Source organism: Fomitopsis serialis (assembly GCF_022376445.1).
Source record: "Fomitopsis serialis strain Sig1Antser10 chromosome Unknown B0H18scaffold_139, whole genome shotgun sequence".
Lineage (NCBI taxonomy): Eukaryota > Fungi > Basidiomycota > Agaricomycetes > Polyporales > Fomitopsidaceae > Fomitopsis > Fomitopsis serialis.
In genome coordinates, this window is record NW_025955099.1 from 96,213 (window position 1) to 112,263 (window position 16,051).

General features: G+C 55.7%; 7 protein-coding genes across 7 annotated transcripts; 4 read left to right on the forward strand and 3 right to left on the reverse strand.

The window, feature by feature from the left end:
• Window positions 1–940: 940 nt before the first annotated feature.
• On the forward strand, window positions 941–1,660 carry B0H18DRAFT_886066 (uncharacterized protein; the record flags this gene model as incomplete). The annotated part of the gene is made up of 2 exons (XM_048041105.1): window positions 941–1,279; window positions 1,346–1,660. 2 exons carry the CDS (start codon window positions 941–943, stop codon window positions 1,658–1,660), a joined length of 654 nt encoding a protein of 217 aa, XP_047887067.1.
• Window positions 1,661–3,895: 2,235 nt separating this feature from the next.
• Window positions 3,896–5,026, reverse strand: B0H18DRAFT_959391 (uncharacterized protein; the record flags this gene model as incomplete). The annotated part of the gene is made up of 3 exons (XM_048042814.1): window positions 3,896–3,922; window positions 3,956–4,841; window positions 4,935–5,026. The coding sequence occupies 3 exons, from the start codon at window positions 5,024–5,026 to the stop codon at window positions 3,896–3,898; spliced, it is 1,005 nt and encodes a 334-aa protein (XP_047887068.1).
• Window positions 5,027–5,638: 612 nt separating this feature from the next.
• On the reverse strand, window positions 5,639–6,034 carry B0H18DRAFT_850839 (uncharacterized protein; the record flags this gene model as incomplete). Its single annotated transcript, XM_048039607.1, has 1 exon — window positions 5,639–6,034. A coding segment is annotated over one exon (396 nt), but the record flags the coding sequence as incomplete, so codon positions are not given.
• Window positions 6,035–7,958: 1,924 nt separating this feature from the next.
• B0H18DRAFT_824336 (uncharacterized protein) lies at window positions 7,959–8,369 on the reverse strand (the record flags this gene model as incomplete). The annotated part of the gene is made up of 1 exon (XM_048039332.1): window positions 7,959–8,369. A coding segment is annotated over one exon (411 nt), but the record flags the coding sequence as incomplete, so codon positions are not given.
• Window positions 8,370–10,136: 1,767 nt separating this feature from the next.
• On the forward strand, window positions 10,137–11,340 carry B0H18DRAFT_886030 (sure-like protein; the record flags this gene model as incomplete). Its single annotated transcript, XM_048041099.1, has 6 exons — window positions 10,137–10,289; window positions 10,344–10,479; window positions 10,536–10,563; window positions 10,618–10,721; window positions 10,770–10,806; window positions 10,860–11,340. 6 exons carry the CDS (start codon window positions 10,137–10,139, stop codon window positions 11,338–11,340), a joined length of 939 nt encoding a protein of 312 aa, XP_047887071.1.
• A 1,514-nt stretch (window positions 11,341–12,854) lies between these two features.
• On the forward strand, window positions 12,855–13,865 carry B0H18DRAFT_99890 (uncharacterized protein). The gene has a single exon (XM_048045521.1). The coding sequence runs from the start codon at window positions 13,092–13,094 to the stop codon at window positions 13,617–13,619; it is 528 nt and encodes a 175-aa protein (XP_047887072.1). The 5' UTR covers window positions 12,855–13,091; the 3' UTR covers window positions 13,620–13,865.
• A 197-nt stretch (window positions 13,866–14,062) lies between these two features.
• On the forward strand, window positions 14,063–16,051 carry B0H18DRAFT_1042112 (uncharacterized protein). Its single transcript, XM_048030608.1, has 5 exons — window positions 14,063–14,139; window positions 14,204–14,956; window positions 15,012–15,479; window positions 15,532–15,675; window positions 15,735–16,051. Exons 2-5 carry the CDS (start codon window positions 14,221–14,223, stop codon window positions 15,932–15,934), a joined length of 1,548 nt encoding a protein of 515 aa, XP_047887073.1. The 5' UTR covers window positions 14,063–14,139; window positions 14,204–14,220; the 3' UTR covers window positions 15,935–16,051.

A 16,051-nucleotide genomic window follows, 5' to 3' on the forward strand; every position in this document is an offset into this window, starting at 1 on the left:
GGCTGCGACGGCGCTGGAGGCGAAGATGGTGGGCGGCGCGTCGCGCTCTGCCGTACAGACTGGAATCCGTTGCTGCGAGGGAAAGCTGAGCCTGCGAAGTCGTCGTCTCTCCTGGACCCCACGCGATCCGAATTCGGGCGCCAGAAGGATCCCTACGTTCTGTGCGTGTCAATGGGGACGAGTGACGTCGTGCACCTTGTATGACTGGCACCCCGTCACGAAATACAAAGTCTAACACTAGCGGGGTTCGATCTGGGGGCCCGGCGTTTGAATACCCGTCACATCTTGTCTGAAGACTGAAATCTTGGGCGCGGTGATGTACGGGCCACAGGCACATATTCTCGCTATGGTCAAGCTACTTCCGAGCCCCGAGTGCGTGCCAGTGACTTGAACGCAGCGAGGGTTTCGTTCGAGGGTTGAACGTTGAACGTTGAATCAGGGCAGTGTGCCTTGCGCTCGAGCGGGAATTCCGTACCAGCCAGCCTACCTTGGGTGGGTTCGCAGAAATGTGACACGGAGGGGGGAGAGAAGAAAATCTCAGCCAGTTCCGAAATGCGCCGGGGGAGGAAGAAAGACACAGGCAGCTCCGAGCACTTGCTTATATGCGTCGCCTTGCTCCTCCCGCAGCGTGAGCTGCGGTGTGCATCGCCTCGTTCGTCAAACTCGGGTTACAACTTGAAAGTGGGGAGCTGCGTGCGGCTGAGTATGGGCGCACGCAGCGTCCGGTGACGTCGGAGTCGTGCATTCCTTACTAGTCTGCTTCAAAATGACGGCCCTACACCGGGACAGCCTGTTAGCGGAGTTACATAAGCAACTTGATCTCCGAAACGCGTGCGCAAATCTCGACGCGCGCGACGCGCTCGACGCGTCGCGTCGCCTGTGCTCGCGCCCTCCTTACTTCCACCATAGATCCTGTATATCACACCCTTGCTCTAACATAATGCAAGGCCCTGACACACAAGGGCCGTTGTCGCCCTCTTTCACATCGTTCTGCTCCCCCGAAGGCATCGCATTCTGCCGCAATGTTGCATCGAAGAACTTGCCGTGGGACCCACACGACTACCAACTCGAGGGGGCTTGCAAAGCCTTGGACGGCACCGACGTCTTCGCAATCACGCCTACGGGATCAGGGAAGACGGGCTTTTTGCTTGTCTACATCCTCGTGGCTCAGGCTATCGCAAATGACCCGGCGCTGTGCCCGGAAGCCTTACGGACGCGCTTCAAACCGGACCCGTGCATGCTCGTTATCTGCCCTACAAAAGCACTGGAGCATGACATGGTGAGTTGACTATAATGAGATGTTGTCTGTGCAGTGTGTCTGACTCGGTTATACTAGGAACCGAAGTTTCAGGCTGCAGGCCTCAGTACTCTAGTGATCAACGCAAACACCACAAAGGCGGCGCTCGCGACGCGGCGAGAGGGCAGCCTTTGGAAGGTTGCTTGTTCGAAGAAGGCGGTGATTCTTCTGTCGCCAGAGCAGCTCGCTACGCCTGGATTCTCCTTCCTCGTCAATGACCCTGCCTTCGCGGCGCGCATCATGGCTCTGAATGTCGACGAGGCCCATCTGCTGGACAGCTGGGGGCACAATTCCGACCGCTCTTTCGGGAGATTGGGAACGTTCGCGCTCGGGTGCCAGGGAACCCCGTTCTCATCGCGTTAACCGCTACGATCTGCCCGGGTCCACAGACGCTGGTCGATGAAGTTGAACAGCTGCTCGACCGTGAGGCTTGCACGCTTGCTCTCTCGCAGGAGCCGCTGCTTCTCGGCAACATCGAAGGCCGTCACATCGCAATCCACCGCCTCCACGTATGTCGCGGCGAGCCCGGAATTGAGATGGCTCTGACGGCCCAGTCGAACGTCTCTCTGTACAAGGTAATTCTGCACATTGTCGAGCACAATCATACCTGCCATCGAAGGGTCGCTCCCGTGTGCTTTGACCATGTCCGCGTCGTGCATTGCGAATTTCTTGAGGTACGTGTAGAGGGTGTTGTATGATGGCATGATACCGAGACGGGAATTGTAGTGAATGATATCGATGGGCGCGGACATCGCGAAGTGCAGAAGCCCAGTGGCCGTCAGGCTCCTAAAACCAGCCGTCCATGGCGTTCTCGCTCCTACATGTCGATAGCCCACCATATGCTGAATCCGAAAAAGGCAATTGTGTTTAGTGTTATGTAATGTCCGAAGTTTATGCGACTAAGAGGAGGAGAACGCCATAGGACGGCTGGCCAATTTCGTCCCCGAGGCCACCCCGAGGCATGCGCGCTTCGCCCTCAGGCCAGCAGTGCGGTCACAGTAAGTGACTGAGCGCCTTTCAGCGAGTTTCGGGGTCCCGCTTGGCTCGCTTGCCCCGAGTCATCCAAATCAGGACATCGCTCGACGCTTGTGCGTCGAGGCGCGATTCATGATGGTTTTCGGTCTCGTATCCATCCAATGGGAGGATGTGGGACTGACAACACATTTGGGAAATTCAGTGAGCATTTCTTTGGTGCCTCGCGTCGCTGCCACAAAATTTGACAAAATAAATGAGCGGGGACTCGAACCCGTGCACCCAAAAAGGCGATCGGCGGCAATGACCACTGCACCAAAGTACCAACACTGCTGCATCGATGGCACTAAATAAGAGTACCAGCCAGCTCGTGGGACCCATTGCCTGTTAACTCCGAAGTACACGCCCACCCTTGTATAAATGACGGGATAATCATTGTCAGTGCCCCATGTGGCAGATGCGCTGCCCGGCACGTCAGCGAAGCACACGTCCGCCCTCGTCTTCGTATGGGTGGGCGAAGAACAGTGAAGACACAGAGCCTACGAAACGAGCTAAGGGTTGGGCAGGTCCGGCGTTAGCCGGAGCGGACGCGGAGGAAGAGAGCCGCTGGGAGGGCGGGCTCACTGTCCGCGATTACCCATTTCGTAGACCCAGGCATGAGGCCTGAAAATCGCACACCGAACAATATAAAATCTTAAGACATTGTGATGCGAAACTACACAAGTTTGGGGATCTATCCCAACAAAATGAGGGTGCGGCGGGGGGGTAAGAAAGCTAAGGTAGACGAATAAATGGACAATGTCCGGCGCGACGTTCGAACGACTGTGGTGGTCGAGGAAGAAAAACGCTGCCACGCAGACGCTCGCTCGCCCACTGCAAAAAACTGCGCTCCGGCGGACGCCGGGACTGGCCTCGCAAGCTCGGAAAGTCCCGAACTCAGTCACTGCAGTATGCACGTCGTGATGTGCTACATAGGGGTGGCCATAAATGGGTCCCACGAGGGACTCTTATTTAGTGCCGTCGATACGGCAGTGTTGGTACTTTGGTGCAGTGGTCGTTGCCGCCGATCGCCTTTTTGGGTGCACGGGTTCGAGTCCCCGCTCATTTATTTTGTCAAATTTTGTGGCAGCGACGCGAGGCACCAAAGAAATGCTCACTGAATTTCCCAAATGTGTTGTCAGTCCCACATCCTCCCATTGGATGGATACGAGACCGAAAACCATCATGAATCGCGCCTCGACGCACAAGCGTCGAGCGATGTCCTGATTTGGATGACTCGGGGCAAGCGAGCCAAGCGGGACCCCGAAACTCGCTGAAAGGCGCTCAGTCACTTACTGTGACCGCACTGCTGGCCTGAGGGCGAAGCGCGCATGCCTCGGGGTGGCCTCGGGGACGAAATTGGCCAGCCGTCCTATGGCGTTCTCCTCCTCTTAGTCGCATAAACTTCGGACATTACATAACACTAAACACAATTGCCTTTTTCGGATTCAGCATATGGTGGGCTATCGACATGTAGGAGCGAGAACGCCATGGACGGCTGGTTTTAGGAGCCTGAGTGGCCGTAGGCAATAGATTGGCTCGATTGGTCCGCGAGAAGTCAAGTGACGTGACGGCGTGTAAAGCAACCTACAAGGATCCAATCACCCGTGAAATCTGTACCAAATCGAGATGAGTCGAAGTACTGACCACCTGCGCCGGGCGGTATTTACGGCTGACGGTGAGATCCTCAGGCTTGCCAGCGGGCTCTGGACGCTCCGCAAGTGCGAGCGCATATTTCCATGTGAGTGGTTGATGTTTCTTTACTATTTCTTTGACATTGCTGACGGTTGCCGCGCCAACATCCGCCCAGGTAATGTCATGTATCCCATGCGACGCCCCGGCCACATCGGGGTCTCCAGAGCCCGAGGTACGTCTTCGTTTTGGCAGAACTGCGTGCAGACCATTCTCGGGTCTGACAGCTGTCTCCGCTTCACCGCACAGGCGATCTAGGACCGTCTGTGCTGCGAATGCCTTCATAGCCTCGCGCACTGTCTTGATCTCTTGCCAGGGCTCCTCGGTGCAGTACCACTTCCCATCGTCTTTCGGCATGTCCTTCTGTTTCCCGTATGGATGGCGAAACATGATATCAATGAGTAATGCCGGTGTGAACGCACTTTTTCCCTGTAGGAACTGACTGACACATTGTGCCCGCCTCAGTTGCTGCGAAGCCGCCGGATCGCCTTGGATTTGGAACATGTTCTCCAGGAACTCAGGGAACGTCAATTTAGCATCATCGAGCATCGCCCCGAGGACAATTCCAAGCTTGTCATCCATGGTGCGTCGCTTTTGCTTTTTCCGCGGAGGCTGCACCCGCAGCTTCGAAGGGGTCAGCGGAGACCGTACACCCGGGCCTGCTTCGAGATCATCACTCTCGTAGCCCGTATTTTCGCTCGCTCGTACACGCTTTTGGCCGCGCCGTGTGGGTGTGCTTGGTGTCTCCGCTGCCCATGGAGGATCGTGCGCTTGCTGGGTCGATGGTACGCTCGCCGGATAGTACCCTCCCGTGGTGTACTGTGGTGTCAAATGGTGAGTCCTTCAATCATTCTGAGCAGCGAGCTGACAGACATGATATGTAGACGAATGGTACAGAGGTGATACCGGGAACGGATGGCTTGGGACAGCCCACGATGCTTGAGCAGAATGGTAGTTGTATGGTGTCTGGTTCACCGGGGATTGGTTCGGGAAATGAGGTGAGTTCAGTCCATAGTCGGGCTGCATGGCTAGTGGAGAGCTTCCAGGTGTATGTGTAGGTCAGGAATAACATGTATTTGTGTTACGCTAGAGCAGTATGACGACTACGGTTCATTGGTTTAGGTATTATGGATTATATCGGTGTTGATCTCAGCCCAGCCACCCGCCGATCTGCCGCTGCCACCCGCCGACTTGCCGTGGCCACGGCATTGCTCGGCCATCACAGAATGGGTACAGTCTATCACCGTCAAACGAGACAACCAAATGAGATTGGTTTCTAGAATATTTTCCCTTCACTGTTATGACAAAGAAAAATTATGAGCGAGTGTGTATATACTGTAAGGCTTCCATGTAAATGCTCCAGGCCGAGAAACGAAGTGCAACAAGAGAACGTAGAGTAAAAGTGTTCAGTCCATCTGCGCCCAAAACACTGTCAGACGAGACACCCATATCGGGTGAGATCCCATCTTATCGTCACGATATGGCATCTTATCAGGTCCGATAAGATGTTTACTCCTCATCCGAGTCGTCCGCTTCATCGTCCGAGTCTTCATCGCTCTCGCTCCCTTCCTCCCCTTCTGCGTCGATGTGTCCACTCGCAGCAGAAACGAAATCCGAACGTTTCGGTCGCGATATCGTTGGCTCGAGCTCCTTTGTGGGCCGCTTTGGTTTGGTCCAACTCGGCCGCCGCTTCTCAGCCTTTGCGAGGTCGCGCTCTTCCTCCCACCTCTCGACTTGAGTCTTCCATGCAACGAGCTTCAAGTCATTCCTCCGCTTCCTCTCCTTGTCGAGCAGCTTCCACTCTGCCAGTGCCTTTACCCAGGCATCTTTGCCACGCTTCCGAGACTCTTTCTTGTCGGCTTCAGCACGAAGATGCGCCTCATGTTCTTGCACTCGGGTGAAGAACTCGTCGTCGGTGAGCAGCCTCGGTAGCCCGTCTCCCAGAAGGCGCTGGCGCCGCTTCTTCGACTTCTTCTCCTCCGCACTGGCAAGCTGACCACGGACCTGCTCGCAATATTCCGACTGCAAGACGAGGAGTGCTCGCTCGCTCGTTCGTCCATCCGTCTGGGCCTCGGCTTCCTTGTGCCACTTGTGCAGGGCTGCCGAGAGCATTTCTTCGTTCTCGGTTGCTGGAACGAAGTCAACATCAGGAACAGCAATACCCTCAGGATGCACACAGTATCTCATGGAGGGCGGAAACCGAGATCATAGTCTCTAATAAGACAAAGGATGAGACTGGAGATCCAATGTGAGCTCCCAGGATCAAGGATGCTCGAATCTGAGCCCATGTCTCATGGCCTGAGATCGTGTCTCATACACAGTCGTCTATGAGCCTTTAGATTATCGGCACGATGTCGGCAGCTCGATCCGGGCTCGATCCTGATCTGCGGCCGCAGAGCTACGTACCGTGCAGCCCTTCTGGACAACTTGTCCAGAAGCTGTCTACTTTGAACTTGCGAAATTTTGGCCATCATGCATCTCCTTTAACAGTACTAAGTGATTGTGCGTGGACACATGGGCGAGGTGCAGATCTGAGCGAGCTAGGTGTGAATCGACGACCGAACGGGCGCTAGCCGGGGAGGCGGGCGCCTCGGAGTGTATGGCAAGCGAGCAAATGAGCGCGGCCTGAGACAGCTGTCTCGTAGACGACTCTGCCTGAGATCAGTGTCTCTCCGTGAGATCAATGTCTCTCGATCCACCTCTGCCGAGATTCCTGTCTCACAGCTGAGCATTGATCTCTGGAAAGCCAATGTGCGAGCTCATTCGCGGTATACAGGATTCCTGATGAAGGAGGGGCTCCTTGGGGGGGTGAACCGAGAGCGGGAGATCAAACTCGGGGAGACAGGAAGTAGACGCGATCGGAGAAGCGGTGGTAAGGAACCCAACAGATGTGGCAGCGAGCTGTTCGCGCATTCGGATCGAGCCGCGCACAACAGGGTCAAGGTGAATGTCGCCCTCTCCGCCTTCCATTTCGTGGTCTGATTCAGCAGGAGGATCGATTTCCATGGAATGGTGGAAGACGCGGCTCGCGATGCGGACGGGTGTCGGTGGGTTAATGGGGAGGGCAGCCTGCGATGTCGATGCACGGCTAGGTGCAGTGGCAGAGGGCTTGATGATGTTGGGGTCAAGAGGATGTACGCCAGTCACACGAAAGGCTTCAAGGATGTTCGCTTTCGTGAGGGCACGGACCCATGCCCGACCGAGAATGGGTAAGAAGTTCGCTTTCGTAACCCGTACCTTCCCAAGCTGAACGAGTTCTTCCTCCCAACAGGTCTTTAGACGAGCAAAGACGACCACGTCCAGCCCTTGGTACACATGTGTTGTATGTGCCGGATAGCAGAGAACGAGGATGTTCGCCTCCCGGGAGTACCAAAGGAAGGCTTCGGTGTAATGTGAGTTATGGCCATCAACAATGAGCAGGCGAGTGCGCCCGCGCGCCTTTGCACGGGTTTGTTCATCGAACTGTTTGATCCACTCGACACCGATGACACCGTCAGTCCAGCCTTTCTTCGAATGACCGATCCTAAACAACAGGTGAGTTTCAGTCACATTTATGCAAAACTCAGGCTCACGACGCATGTAGGGGGTTATTGTCACCCCATGATACCTGGTATCCTTGGCCCTTGAAGATCACAGCAGGCGGTAGGGATGAACCATCTGCACAGATAGTCACAATGGCAGTGATGTTCTCGCGCACACCGTCGCGCTGCTGGTACAGTACTTTCTTCCCCATACCACCGATTGCCCGAGTGCGCTGGTGGATGTAGGGGTTGAACCCGATTTCATCAGAGCCCCAGATACACTCGGGTGGGATGTTGTGTTTCTTAATGAGGTCGCCGAGCAGTGTCGACCATTTGTCATGGATGGTCGGGTTCACTGCACGGCCCCGCTGTGACTCTAGGGCGCGTGTCCAGTATGTCTGGATGGTGTCGTAGTGTCGCTCGACGAAGCGGTAGGTCCAGTTTTCGCCCACGCCTTTGAAGTCTGGCCCAAGTGTTGACTTCAAGACCCGGTCGGCGAGCTCTCGGAAACGTCGATGAACCATAGGAAATCCGCGATCAGCCACTTCGACCAAGTACTCCAGCATGTACTTGGTCTGGCCCGGTGTCTCCAACGTGTCATCCTCGCGAGCCTCGCGGACGCTTTTTCGCCCCTTCCTCCGTGCATTGACCGTGTTGTGATTGACCTGCACAACGACGTTCTTAGCTCGGAAGTACTCATCTTCGGCAGCTCGGCAACATCCACGCAGCCCCTCCCGTTCACTCTCCGGCTTCTTCTGCTCCTCGTTGTAGATCTCAATGGCCCGTTGGGTGACTGTCTCCTTTTTGACGGTGGCCTCTCGTTGTTTCCGTGTGATCGACTTCGCATGTACCATTTGTGAGATTAGCCAAAATACTGTAAATGAATGTGATATCCCCTGAATGGATAGGAAGAGCCTCGTGCATGCCCTGCATGCAGATATGAGAGAAGGAAGGAATGTGAATCAATGACAAGAAGGAATGGACGTGCTACAGACAACTTCAAGGAAATGGATATATTGTCGTCATAGTGTACCCAAGATCAGTGCACGTGCCTTTATCTTGTGGCGTCTCGGGCATGAACAGCACAATGTTCATGTTCGCATTGACCGTCTCATCTTTCGTACTCGATATCCTCCACTGCATTGCTGATCTCTCTCATATGCTCAGATAGGGTAGATATGTGTCAAATGCATCTAGTACACAATTTTTTTGGGGAATACCAACATGGGTTTAGGCTACATGTGGCTGCATATCGTCGGGACCATTTCGAATGGGTGTAGTCGCACAACATATATTCAACTCGAGCAACACACACTTCGCCATACATCTCAAGACTCGATTATATGTGAGAGGACATGGCAAACATAATTTACATCTACTTTAAACGAGCCCAAATGCTAGCAGGCGGACGTGAGAGCCGAGTGTCTCGTTTGGCGGTTGTGTCTCGTTTGACGGTGATAGACTGTAGCAAAGGGGCTGTCCCGGTGTTGGGGGCGCGTTTTGAAGCAGACCCTTAGAAGACCGTCCTCTCCCTCACTCAAAGAGGTCTTCTTTAGGGTCTGCCTAGGGGAGACTAATTCCTTACTCTGCATGCTGGGGGGATGGATCATTGAAATACTGACATGCTCAGCTCAGTCGAGTACGTCGGTGTTCTTGCATGCGCTCTTGTCCGCATGGCAGTACTTACTTGTGTAATATTGGTAGGTAGTTGAATGTAGTACGTATGTAGGAGATGTCGATGAAGCTTTGAAGCACTGTATCATCCCCGGCCCGGTATCCCGTGGTACCCGCGTTCGACATTCGTACGTTGACTTGGAGACCGACCACGACCATGATATAGACATGTACATGAAGCCCGACGTGCATATGTTCGATGTCGTCCTCCGTATACCTGAGCTTGACCAATCGTGCTTTTCTTTGAATTCGTTCTGGTTATTCATCGCGAGCAACTGGTGGACGAATGTTCAGCGCGGTGCCTTTTCTGTCCAGATTTGTCGTGCTGTCCGTGGATGCTGGCCGTCTTACTGTGGCTGACCCAGCTTTGCAAAACGGACCAGATATGCAAAAAGTAGTATTCTGCCCTCATACAAGGCCAAAACTCTTCGGTAAAAAATGTTCTGAATTGCTTTGTATGCTGTCATTATTTTGTTAGATGCTCAGAGGGCGGGACGCAGTACATGTTGAAAGAAAAATGCAAAGGTCTGTGTTTGGCGCGAGGCGGTGGGTCTCGTTTGCACGGCTGCCGAAAGCATGTTCCTGCCCTCGGAAACACCCAGAAATATTCATGCATGCATTGAATAGGTATAAGAATGGTACTATGAGAAAAAATCCCGCGGAACCTCCGATGTGAAGTGTGTGGGACAGCTTTGCAAACACGTTTGCAAAGCTGGGTCAGCCACAGTTAGTACCGCTCGCTCGTTGACGCATCTCTGCCCCCACGGTCCCCGCTGCGTTCTCGCGCTCATGCATAGTCTGTTTGACAGCAAGCTCCTCAGCCCCCTCGCTGTCCATCCTGGTGTTGTAAACCAAACTGCGTCGCCCAGGACTCGGAGCTTGTCCCTCGTAACCGCTTCACTACCCGAGTTGCCCAAGACGATACTTCAGTGGACTTGACCATGTACCACCCGCTGGTAGCCCAGGCCGCGCTCGCGGTGTCTTTCCTTGCAGCGGCGACCGTACCTCGGAACCTCGTTCTCAGCAACGACGACGGATGGGCGACCGCGCAGATTCGCGCGCAATTCGATGCGTTGGTGGCTGCAGGCTATGAGGTGCGCCTGTCAATTCTTGTCACTGACAAGTTGATTGACATTCTGCGTGCGCAGGTGATCCTGTCCGCGCCCGCGCTGAACCAATCTGGCAAGGGGTCGCGCTCGAAGACGCCTTCGGTTCTCGACGAGCCATGTGAGTTCGATACGTGCCCCGTAGGCTCGCCTGCCGAAGGATTCAATGCGAGCGATCGTAAGTCGTTCACGTAGGGGGTATGATGTTCGTCCGAGGCTGACACTGTGCACAAGCGCGACTTAACTACGTGAATGCGTACCCGTGAGTGATGATTGCATGATATTTTGATGGTACTCCTGAAGATAGTGTCACAAGGGTCGACGCGGCACGGTACGGAGTCCAAACGCTCTCGAGGCAATTCTTCGACGGGTCCAGCCCGGATTTCGTCGTCAGTGGACCGAACATTGGCCGTGAGTATCGTCGCAGCCCGACATCGCTCAGAGTTCCATCTAATCTTACGCACATAGTCAACGTCGGCATCTCCACGCAGTTCTCCGGAACAGTGTACGTCCATCTCGAAGCTACTTCCATACCCCGTACTGACCTTGCCCTACCAGCGGCGCCGCCGCCGAAGCCTCCAAGCTCGGCATCCCCGCCGTCGCCTTCTCCGGCGCGTCCGGGTCCCACGTCTCCTACACAACGCTCGTCTCCTCGCCCACCTCTACCTCTGCGCTCGCTGCGAACATCTACGCCAACCTCACCATCGACTTCCTCCGCGTCCTCTTCAACACGACCGCCTCGCCCCTCCTCCCGCCCGGCGTCATCCTGAACGTGAACTACCCCTCCGCCACGCGCTGCCCCGACCCCGCGGAATACCGCTGGGTGCTCGCGCGCAACCTGTGGAACCCGTTTGCGACGGACGTAGAGGTATGCGGGAGCGCGAGGCTGCCCACCGAGGCGGACGTGGTGGCAAATGAGGACGGGTGTTATGCGAGTGTGACGGTGATCAGCGCGACGACGAAGACGGACGTAGGGAGGGCGACGCAGGCGGCGATTGTCGAAAGCTTGGAAGGGTTGCCTCTGAGCTGTATGGATTGAGTCTGTGAGTGTGGAGGGCATTTCTTTTGGTTATGGCTGTGAGACCCCATCGGGTTGTTTATCGCTAAATATTGAATGGTAGAATTGATGCGTTGCTTCTCGAGTTCGACGGCTGTTGGGCTTCAGCTTCATAACTCGTGTCATCTAGCAATCATCTGGCTGTCTGACGGCAAGTCCCACGCCTTTCGCAGTGCAACTCATCATCGGACCAGCAGCACTCGCCCAATCGAGTCGTAACGTTTCCGAAAGCGGAAGCGCCTGCGTCCAAGAGCGAAACCACTCCTTTACTGTATCGAAGATAAGTAGCACCGCGTGCGAGCTGCCAGGCTCGTATATACAGAGACAAGGGTTCGTTGTTCACGTTCAGGAAGGGGAATCCGTCGCCCTGAGGCCTGAACTTGAAGGGTGCTCATGCGGCTGATGTCCAATAGTTTCCTTTTTCGGTATCATTCCTTCCCGATCTGTCACCTGTCCTCTCGCCTTCCACGCGTCACGTTTCTTTCGAATCTCCCACTCCCCGACGTCCCTCTCTCGCTCTTCTACTTTTTTATCCCTCTTGCGCTTCCATGACTGGAGCTGTTCTCGCGTGTATAAATACAGGGCCGCCTCGCCCGTATCCCTATCGAATTCCCTCTCCCCTGTTCTCTCCTCTGGCGTTCTTCACTCGGCACTTCTGCGCGACAAGATGGTTCACGTGTGCAAGACAGTCGAGTAGCAAGTCTAGTAGAGCGTATTGAGACGCAATTCGAGCATAAGTAAGTTCTCCATTAGCTTCGGCGGCCTAACTACTCGTTGTAGACTACCACCGTCGTCCTTCGCCGAGCCCTACATCCAACTTCGACTCCTCGACCTCCCTGCATCAGGACGAGCGCGTGTGTCGTGTTTGTCGTTGCCACGCACGCAATCCCTCCGACATCGTATATCGTATACGCAGATGGGTACGTCTCGGCGCCAGCAGCCCCCTCTCGCAGCACCTTCAACCTACTTCCCCGTGGGGCTATATAGCCTCTGCATCGACATGGTATGGCTATGCCTCATTGCAAGCTGCATCGCGGTGCGCATCGACCGACATCTGGCCACCACTCATGCATCCATAACTGAGCCCAGTGCACACGAACACTGTCATGAGGCCAGCACGCCGCACATCTACCGGACGATACTGTATGAGACACCACGAGTACGCCCCTTCGTATTCACGTATTCGTTTCTACATACCGACGGTCCCTCCTCGACACCTGCATCGTCAGCGGCCGAGAGAGAAGCTAGTGATCCGGAGATAGAGTCGAAGTCCGTCAAAAAAGTGTAGCGCTCGCGATCGCCACACTTTTTTGACAGAACTTCGACTCTGCTTATCTCTGGAAGGTCCTTACGGGCAACGATACTGCGTGCAAGATCCGCTCACTAAAACCCCATTCGCGTCTAACGGCCTATGCGGGATTTGAACAGGCTTGGCCAGTGGACCGTTCGAGGTGAATACGACTGCCTCACGCGTCCTGTCCATCGTACTGAATAGACCATACATAGTCACTCGAGGCTACCATTCCCGGGGCCATTCTACGGGTGCCATTCACGCAGACGGTCGACGGGGATTCAGGGGCACGCGAATGGATCTTGGATCGGCGGCGCGTGTCGATGTCGTAGTACCTCCTGTTGTCGAACGCCTCGCGCATACCTATCGGTGTAACGAGCCTCTACGCGATCACTTCGGCGCGCCTCCCTCGTGAACAGAGCTATTGCTCTTGTCGCGCGCTATGCGTGGTGATGCCCGGGCCCGAGTCGATCTACGTGGCCCTTGCTGGTTCTTGGAAACGCAGATCTCGCTCCTCTCCATCCTTCCGGGCTACCCGACTCAGCAGCCGTGTGGAACGCTCCACTTATATTCTTCGGTCGGCGACGAAGCGCTGAGCAGGAGCACGCCCTACTCTCGATGCCATCTTGTGACATCCGTCTGTCGCTCACTCTCCGGCTCCGAGGTCTCCTATACCACCCTCGACAACGATCCAACCGCATCCTCGACTGAGGCCGCCTGGATCTACTCCGCACTGGTCGTCCACTACACCCAAGCCCTCTCGCTGTCGATAGCGATCTGCTCCTATTCCGGGCATCATTGTATCCGTGAACTTCCCGTCCATCGACAACTGCTCAGACGCAAGCGACTACCAGTGGGTACTGTCGAGAAACCTGTGGGATCCCTTCGCGTCGGACTTTGCGGCGTGCTCGTCCGATGGCTCCGTCTTGCCGACGGAGAGCGACGTCGTGGGCGCTGCGGGGTGCTGTGATAGCGTGACTGTCCTCAATGCAACTTCGAAGACGGACGTGGATGCGGATTATCAGGGAGAGGTATATAGCATACTGCGCGAGCTGCCGTTTACCTGTCTGCCGAGTTCTTGAACAGGGAACTTGAAGCATCGGAATGAAATTGCTCTGGCGTTTGTGTTTTTAGTAGGAGGTTCTTGCGATCGATGTTTTGGGGGCTGAGCCAGTATTTCTGAGGCCCGAGTCGACGCAGACTACAGTTATCACCGTGGTATGAAAATATTTGCATTTGCGGCTACGGCGATTATCACAGTAAGTTGTGAATGGTACGTACGCCGTGCAGACACTAAACGGGGACGACCGTACGTATGGCCTGTACGTACACGTAGTAAGTAGTATGGGCGCCTAAATAGAGTAGTAGCAGTTAGCGGAGATTGCCGAAACCGGCAACATAGCGCCAAGCCGACTTAGACCTCGCATACTTCCCTCCTCCAGCTCCTCATCCTCCTCGTCTTCCTCGTCGTCGACCTTCCTTCGACTCAGGTGCGATAATCTCGCTAACTATTCTCGAAATTGGAAGCCTCCGTTTACATATGAGAACGAACAGTAGAGCATACAGGACCAATGCCTGCGCCTGAAAGCTGGGCGGCCATCGACTCGCCGCGCGTCGGGACTTTGAGCGAAGTTTCTGAAGATAGTATTAGTGTCGTGTCAGTGCCAGGACGAGGAAGCCCGGGGCCGAGGTCGCCATATTATCATGCCGCGTTATCAGGTTCAACATCCACTTTCAAAGCACCGGCGGCGGCTACACTCAGCACGACCAGCCTCGGTACGGCCATGACGAGCACCTCGTCGCGCACTCCAGCTGGACCAAGGAGTCCCTCCGTTACGGTACGCCCAGCAACATCACGATCTGCTAGCGACACGAGTTCGAATGCAGCGAACGGCCGAAGTACCCCTGCGGTGCGTGGCCCTGGGACGCCGAGGCCAGAGTCTCCCGTGCCCTCGAAGGGCAAGGAGAGGGATGGAGAGAAGGAGAGAGAGGGTCAGAGGGAAAAGCCGAGAGACAGAGAGAGGGACAGAGAGAAAGGGAGGGACCGAACAGGGAGAAATACGAAGAGCGTTGCGAACGCGGGTCCCCCAGTACCCCGGATCCGGAATACGCCTCACCTCCCACACGCAAAAGATGTCGAGTTTGCGCCGGCGACGCTCATGTACTGGAGTCGCGCGCCAGTATATGGCTTTCTTCCGCAACATGGTGTACGCGCGCACAGCGTGACACTCGTCGACAACGTCGCATGGCTGTTCGGCGGGTGCGACGAGAAGGGCTGTTGGCGGGACATCTATCTGTTCAACACCGGTGCGTCTGCTTCTATGTTACGCGCACAGTGATTGAGCGAGGGCCGCAAGTGCAGAGACGATGCAGTGGTCCCATCCACAGATGGTCGGCGACATCCCGCCTCCATGCCGCGCGCACACCGCAACACTGGTGGACCGGCGAATCGTGGTGTTCGGCGGAGGCGAAGGCCCCGCATACTACAATGATGTATACGTGCTCGACACAGTCAGTCGGCGGTGGACGCACAAGGTCTTCCCAGATGACACACCGCTGCCGCCGCCTCGGCGTGCGCACACGGCGGTGCTTCACAAGGGGAAGGTGTGGGTGTTCGGCGGGGGAAATGGGATGGAGGCTCTGAACGATCTGTGGACACTCGACTGCAGCGGATCCACGGAACGGATGCGGTGGGAGCATGTCGAGACGCGGGGACGGAAGCCGATGCCTCGTGGGTACCACACTTCGAACCTTGTCGGGAACGTGATGGTCGTCATCGGTGGGAGTGACGGGCGCGAGTGTTTCTCGGACATCTGGTGCCTCAACCTCGGTGCGTGCTCACTCTCTCAGGCGTCGGTGCGCGCCCTGACCTCTGGCGCTAGATACACTCTGGTGGAGTCAGCCGAAGCTCGAGACCTCGTACCGCCGCTTGTCGCACACGTCGACGCAGGTCGGCTCGTATCTGTTCATCATGGGTGGTCACGACGGTAGCCAGTACACGTCCGAACTGCTCCTATTCAACCTCGGTGCGTTTCGCGTAGTCCCCATGTCAATAGCCGCCGCTGACGTATTGCATATGTTGCAGTTGCATTGAGCTTCGAGCCGCGTACGACGGCGGGAAAGCCGCCCTCGCCGCGCGGGTACCACGTCTCCTTCCTCGCGGACAGCCGGCTGTTCATCTTCGGGGGCTTCAACGGGAACGAGGTATTCGACGACGTGCACCTGCTCGACCTCGCCGGCGCCGCATACCTGCCACAGGTGACGAGCTTCCGCATAGACGTCTGATATTATACAGGGAGGCTGCTGCTTACGTATTACACGCGGCGCCTTACACTGGGGCTCGGGCGTTAATTATGCTGTTCGTTCGGTCGTTGTATATATACCACAGTAAGGGCAGTCATA

Excerpts from the sequence above, each read along its gene's own strand:
- B0H18DRAFT_99890 (XM_048045521.1), top strand. The coding sequence starts at position 13,092 with ATGCGTGGTGATGCCCGGGCCCGAGTCGATCTACGTGGCCCTTGCTGG.
- B0H18DRAFT_1042112 (XM_048030608.1), top strand. The coding sequence starts at position 14,221 with ATGCCTGCGCCTGAAAGCTGGGCGGCCATCGACTCGCCGCGCGTCGGG. Across the intron at positions 14,957-15,011 it reads CATCTATCTGTTCAACACCG|AGACGATGCAGTGGTCCCAT; the intron begins GTGCGTCTGCTT and ends CCGCAAGTGCAG. Across the intron at positions 15,676-15,734 it reads ACTGCTCCTATTCAACCTCG|TTGCATTGAGCTTCGAGCCG; the intron begins GTGCGTTTCGCG and ends CATATGTTGCAG.